This window comes from Euleptes europaea, chromosome 2 (assembly GCF_029931775.1).
Source record: "Euleptes europaea isolate rEulEur1 chromosome 2, rEulEur1.hap1, whole genome shotgun sequence".
Taxonomy (NCBI): Eukaryota; Metazoa; Chordata; class Lepidosauria; order Squamata; family Sphaerodactylidae; genus Euleptes; species Euleptes europaea.
In genome coordinates, this window is record NC_079313.1 from 576119 (window position 1) to 582164 (window position 6046).

Here is a 6046-nt window from a genome sequence, read left to right on the forward strand (position 1 = left end):
CCGCAGAGGGGCTGGGGGGGCGGGGGCGGGGCGGGGGGGCGCGCTCCTGTGCTTAGCTCCAGCCCCCATCTGGAGGTTGGCAGCCCCGATCCCTCTCCGCCTCCCCCACCCTGCTCCGCACGCGCTTCCAGGACCCTTCCCGGCTCCCGTACCCCTCTCCGCCCGCTCGCCCCCGCGCGCTGCCTCCTGGGACACGTAGTCCCCGCCCCCCTTCCCCGCCGCGATTGGGCCGGAGGCGGGAACCCGGAAGTGCCGCCATGGCGGCGGCGCAGGGAGGTCTGGCGGGCAGGCTGGCCTCGCTGCTGGAGACCTACCGGGGCAGAGACCGAGTGGTGAGGGCGAGGGGGCGGCCGGGCAGGGGTCGGCAGCCCCACGGCGAGGGGCGCTTGCTGGGGGGGGGGGGTCAAGGGCCCCTCTCCCCAGCCAAGCCCCCCCTCCCTCCGGCCGGCAGCGGCTCTCGGGGTGGGGGTGGGGGGGTCACCTGCCAGCCTCCAGGGACTTAAGCAAACAACCGTGGCTCTTTCACGACCCGATGCAGGTGTGCTAACAAGGGTCCAGGAGCACCTTAAAGACTCCCAAAAATATTTTCTGGCAGGGTTATGAGCTTTCGTGAGCCACAGGTCACTTCTTCAGGTACCTCAGGTATGCTGCATGGCCATTTATGGACCTCACAGGTCTCTAAAGCCATTTGCACATCGCCACATATGTGTCCTTTATCAAAGTAATGGTTGAACTGAAATACAGTTAAGAAGTATATCAATAGTGAAATAATTATTAAGCTCTAGCTTAAAATGATTTTTGATTTGTGTGTGTTAAGTGCCGTCAACTCCTGGCGACCCTATGAATCAAAAGGGCAAGAGTCCAGGAGCACCTTAAAGACTCCCAAAAATATTTTCTGGCAGGGTTATGAGCTTTCGTGAGCCACAGCTCACTTCTTCAGGTACCTCAGGTATGCTGCATGGTCATTTATGGACCTCACAGGTCTCTAAAGCCATTTGCACATCGCCAAATATGTGTCCTTTATCAAAGTAATGGTTGAACTGAAATACAGTTAAGAAGTGTATCAATAGTGAAATAATTATTAAGCTCTAGCTTAAAATGATTTTTAATTCGTGTGTGTTAAGTGCCGTCAACTCCTGGCGACCCTATGAATCAAAACGGCAAGGGTCCAGGAGCACCTTAAAGACTCCCAAAAATATTTTCTGGCAGGGTTATGAGCTTTCCTGAGCCACAGCTCACTTCGTGGCTCAGGAAAGCTCATACCCTGCCAGAAAATATTTTTGGGAGTCTTTAAGGTGCTCCTGGACTCTTGCCCTTTTCTACTACTGCAGACAGACTAACACGGCTACCCACTGTGTAATAGGGGTCTGACACACTTGGGCAAAACAATCCTTGTTCCATAGACTCATCCCATGGAGAGATGCGTGTGTGTGGAAACAGAACAATTCCCAGGCATCGTCCCCATGGTGCTCTGTGGGTCAACGTTGACCCTTCTCCATTACGAAACGCCCCCCCACACACACACACCTTAACATAAACCGTGTGTAATTTTGCGTTTCAAAGTTTTAATTGGGATTTTATTATTTTAAATTTAGATTTATTTATTTTTTGTATTGATGTAGTAATGCTTTTATAGGACGTTACCGTCTCTGAGCCGGCTTCGGCCTGGGAGGACTGGTTATAAATCACAAAATGAAATAAAATATAAAGGAACGCCACAGCGTTAACTGTCAAAACTTGAAATGTATATATGGCAACAAAGAGTCCATCTTTGATGCCATATATACATTTGTCTTTCAAGTTTTGGCAGTTAACGCTGTGGTGTTACGTTAAGGCGTGTGGAGTTTCATAATAGATACGGTCAACTTTAAGCCACAGAGCACAATGGGGGACGGTACTTGGAACTGTTTTGTTTTCACACACATCTATAAGGATAAAAGTCTACGAAATACACTGTTTTCCAAGTGTGTATCTTAGCATTACGTTTGGTCGTAAGCACTACCGTTGTTTGCTTAACCCCCAGGTACTAGCTGGAGATCTCCCACTGTTGCAACTGATCTCCAAGCGTCAGAGGTCAGTTCCCCTGGAGAAATTGGCCCCTTTGGAAGGTGGACTCTAGGGCATTGCACCCCATTGAAGCCCCTCCCCAAACCCTGCCCTCCTCAGGCTCCATCCCCCCCCCCCAAATCCCCAGGTGTTTCCCAACCTGGAGCTGGCAACCCTGGGTCTCAGGCAGGGGGTCTCCTACTTGATCCCCTGACCTGGGGATGCCAGGGGTAGAACCGGGGGCCTTCTGCAAGCTGAGCGGAGGCTCTGCCGCTGAGCCACGGCCCCTTCCACACATGTTCTGGGAGGGGGTTGAGTCCTTGGCAAGGGAGTGCACAGAGGGATTTGTGGCAGCATCAAACTACTTGTGGGAAAGAAGCTTTTCATTCCGTTCTTTCAGAGCCAGATGTGCAGCCAAAGGCCCGGGTGGGTTGCCAGAGCTCGGTGTGGGAAATTCCTGGAGATGTGGGGAGGGCAGGCTCCGGGGAGAGGAAGGCACTCAGCCAGGTAGGATGCCACACAGTCCACCCTCTGAAGCTGCCGCTCTCTGCAGGGGAGTGGCTCTCTGTCGGCCGGAGACCGGTTGCGATTCCAGACCTCCAGGCCCCCCACCTGGAAGATGGCAACCCTAGCTGGGCAGAGGCACAACTCAAAGGCTACCTATGCAGATAAGAACAGAGCCGTGCTGGATCAGGCTGGTGGTCCTTCTGGTCCAGCATCCTGTTTCACACAGGGCAAAGGGGCAACAAGCAGGGCACGGGGCAGAGGCCTTCCACGATACATTTATTAGAACATGTATATCCTGCCTTTCCTCAAGGTTCAAGGCAGCTTACAATATAAGTACTTTAAGTTAAACCCCAAAATAAAGTGGCAAACTCCAGAGCTCCCACACACACACACACACCCATGTTGCGTTGCCCAACCTGAGCCTTCGGAATAAAAAGCCACGCATGTGACCTGGGCCTTCTTTTTCCTCTTCCTTCCAAGGTTCGTACCCTGTGCTATGGCTGCCAGCTGGCAGGAGGGGCCCTGGCCAGGAAGGATCCGACCAAGGCAACCGTTGGGCGCAGCCTGCTGGCCCTGTCGGAGCAGCTGAGCCACTGCCGGACCGTCCTGCGTCTCTTCGATGACCTGGCCATGCTGACCTACAGTTGCCAGTACGGGCTGGGGGGCAAAGTAAGCCATTGAAAGGATGGGGTGGAGGACAACTCCTGGACAAATATTTTCCCTGGCTAGGGGCTGTTTGCCTCGAACAGCAGGCTGGCAACACCGACAGTCGTTTTCATCATTTACTTACTTACTTCATACTCCGCCTTTCTTGCTGAGGCGCAAGGCAAATTACAATTGTTTTTTAAAATAAGAAGAGTTGGTTTTTCTATGCCGACTTTCTCTACCACTTAAGGGAGACTCAAACCAGCTTACAATCACCTTCCCTCCCCCTCCTTACAACAGACACCCTGTGAGGTAGGTGGGGCTGAGAGAGCTCTAAGAGAGCTGTGACTAGCCCAAGGTCACCCAGCTGGCTTCAGGTGTAGGGATGGGGAAACAAACCCAGTTCACCAGATTAGCCTCCACTGTTCACGTGGAGGAGAGGGGAATCAAACCCGGTTCTCCAGATCAGAGTCCACCGCTCCAAACCACCGCTCTTAACCACTACACCATGCTGGCAATCCAATAAACAGTGGAAACATTTTGTTCGTCTTTAAGGTGCTACTTGACTCCTACTCCTTTCTAAAGTGTTTTTAGTTTGACAGTGATGGAGTAAACAAGCAGAGCCACTGGTCAGCAACCTTTCAGGCAAGAGCGTATGGCCTGTTGGGAGCCAGTCCCAGAGGGAAGTTGGCCTTGCAGACATGAGGGCCCTGGCGTGAGCCAACCCCAAGAGGAGCCACCTTTGTGAACTCCTCCCCCTCCCAAGGCGCTTGTTCCACAACTGCCTGGCGGCCACTCTCCATACTCTTCAAGTCCTGGCTTCTCAGAACTGCTTAGCTGGCATTTCTGTTGGTTCAAGTGCCAGATTAAGAGCTGGGAAGCCCAGGTTCGAATCTCCACTCCATGGGCCAGCCATATACTCTTAGCATAACCAACCTCACAGGGTGGTTATTGTGAGGCTAAAGCAAAGCTGGGGAGAATGCAGTTGGAAGGGGCTTTGGGCCCCTAACGGGGAGAAAAGCAGGGTGGGAATATCTGTGTAAATAATTCTAGTACTTCCCCCACATTCTTTCTACTCAGCCAGCGTGATGTAGTGGTTAAGAGCGGTGGACTCTGATCTGGAGAACCAGGTTTGATTCCCCACTCCTCCACATGAGCAGCGGAGGCTAATCTGGTGAACTGGGTTTGTTTCCCCACTCCTCCACACGAAGCCAGCTAGTCACAGCTCTCTTGGAGCTCTCAGCCCCACCTACCTCACAGGATGCCTATTGTGGGGAGGGGAAGGGAAGGAGATTGTAAGCCGGTTTGAGTCTCCCTTAAGTGGTGAAGGTTGGCATATAAAAAACCAACTCTTCTTCTACTTCCAGATCAATTCTTGCCCAAGGTGCGGGGGGGGGGTACAGTGGGACAAAAGAGCATTCTGCACATGCTCAGAGGCACTTGTTCCACACACTGCAATTGTCAGCTCTTACCCTGAGGTGGAGCAACAGGCCTTGAGCTTTCACCTCTTTGCGCACTGCAGGAGGAGGACGCGGCTGTGCGCTGGCTCTCCGTCCTCAACAACCTGGCCGACCAGCTGTACTACCCCTGCGAACACCTGGCCTGGGCTGCTGATGCAGAGATCATCCGTGCTGACTCACAGAAGTGGTGGGCGCTCAGCATGGCGCTCTGGGGGGCATCTCTGCTCCTGGGGATCGCACGGTAAGAAAGCTGATGGGGGAGCGCTTGGCACAGAGCCTGGCCTGGAGCCTGCAGACCTAGCCCCCCCCCCAGCTGTGTCCACCCCACCCAAGCATCTTCTCCTGCTGCAACAGGCTTGTGGGGGCGGGGGCAGAGCCTGTTTCTGTGTTGCCAGATTTCTCCAACACCACCTGCAGCAGTTTCAGTGATGATCCCGGTCTTCCCATAGTTTAGAAAAGCACACGGGGGGGGGGGGGCAGAAGCACACCTGGCTTGCTCTGGGAATTTTGTCCACTGCTGAAATGCTGCCTTGCCCTCCTCCTCCTCCCAGCTCTCTGAGAATCCTGGCCCAACTCAGAAGCAAGCTGCAGACACAGCCCAGGTATGACCCCCCCTCCCCTGCATGTCCGTTCCCACCGGACAGACATGTTCACACCGCCCCTTCCCACAAGTGCAGGGAGCTCCCCCCTCCCATCTGAGAGCCCCCTCTCCTTCCCCGTCGTGTCTCCTCCTGTCTCTCCGGAGGACGTCAGGGAGACCAGCAGTAAGGCCCAGGGACCCGCGTGGAAAAGGGAAGGCCACTCCCAGGGCTCCAGAAGTCTTTTATAAAAACACACCCCTCCAGCATCAAGGATGGGGCCAAGAGAAGACACCCACCCACCCCTCTAGGTTAGGCCACAGCTGGCAAGTGAGTTGACGGGGACTTCCTCCCTCTCTCCTCTCACAGCGGCGGTTTGCAGGCGAGCCCCGAGGAGCTGCGGGCCCAGGCCAAAGCAGAGGCGCTGACCATCCTCAGCAACACGGCTGACCTGGCCAACGCCGTCCACTGGCTGCCTCCGGGACTGCTCTGGGCTGGGAAGTTCCCCCCGTGGCTCGTTGGCCTCATGGGGACCCTCTCATCCCTCACTGGCCTCTACCAAACCTACATGAAGGGCAGCGCAGGGACGGTGTGAGGAAGTGGGCGCAGGCTGGCCAGCCGAAATCCAGCTCAGGTGACCATCTCCACAAGCACAAGATTCTTCCGGGGGAGAGGGTAATTACTGCTTCCGGCAGAACACAGCGCTCAGAGGGATGGGACTGGCGGGCTGCGAACAGGAGGTAGCGCTGAGGATGCCAAGTCCAGGGGAGGTGGGGGTCCCAGAGGCTTCTGGCTGCCCCCCCCCCAAAT

General features: G+C 54.9%; 1 protein-coding gene across 3 annotated transcripts; it reads left to right on the forward strand.

Annotated features, from left to right (window-relative positions):
- Positions 1 to 257: 257 nt before the first annotated feature.
- On the forward strand, positions 258 to 5831 carry PEX11G (peroxisomal biogenesis factor 11 gamma). 3 transcript variants are annotated; one of them, XM_056867487.1, is made up of 7 exons: positions 258 to 332; positions 3034 to 3222; positions 4721 to 4899; positions 5210 to 5260; positions 5359 to 5376; positions 5434 to 5455; positions 5631 to 5831. In XM_056867487.1, the coding sequence occupies exons 1-7, from the start codon at positions 258 to 260 to the stop codon at positions 5829 to 5831; spliced, it is 735 nt and encodes a 244-aa protein (XP_056723465.1). The 3 variants fall into 3 exon arrangements, with proteins under 3 accessions (XP_056723465.1, XP_056723463.1, XP_056723464.1); XM_056867485.1 differs by lacking the exons at positions 5359 to 5376; positions 5434 to 5455 and having other exon boundaries at positions 5210 to 5279; positions 5619 to 5831; XM_056867486.1 differs by lacking the exons at positions 5359 to 5376; positions 5434 to 5455 and having other exon boundaries at positions 5606 to 5831.
- Positions 5832 to 6046: the final 215 nt, after the last annotated feature.

Coding starts and splice junctions, on each gene's coding strand:
- PEX11G (XM_056867487.1), top strand. CDS start 258: ATGGCGGCGGCGCAGGGAGGTCTGGCGGGCAGGCTGGCCTCGCTGCTG. Junction 3,223..4,720: donor AGTACGGGCTGGGGGGCAAA/GTAAGCCATTGA, acceptor TGCGCACTGCAG/GAGGAGGACGCGGCTGTGCG. Junction 5,456..5,630: donor ACCCGCGTGGAAAAGGGAAG/GCCACTCCCAGG, acceptor GCGAGCCCCGAG/GAGCTGCGGGCCCAGGCCAA.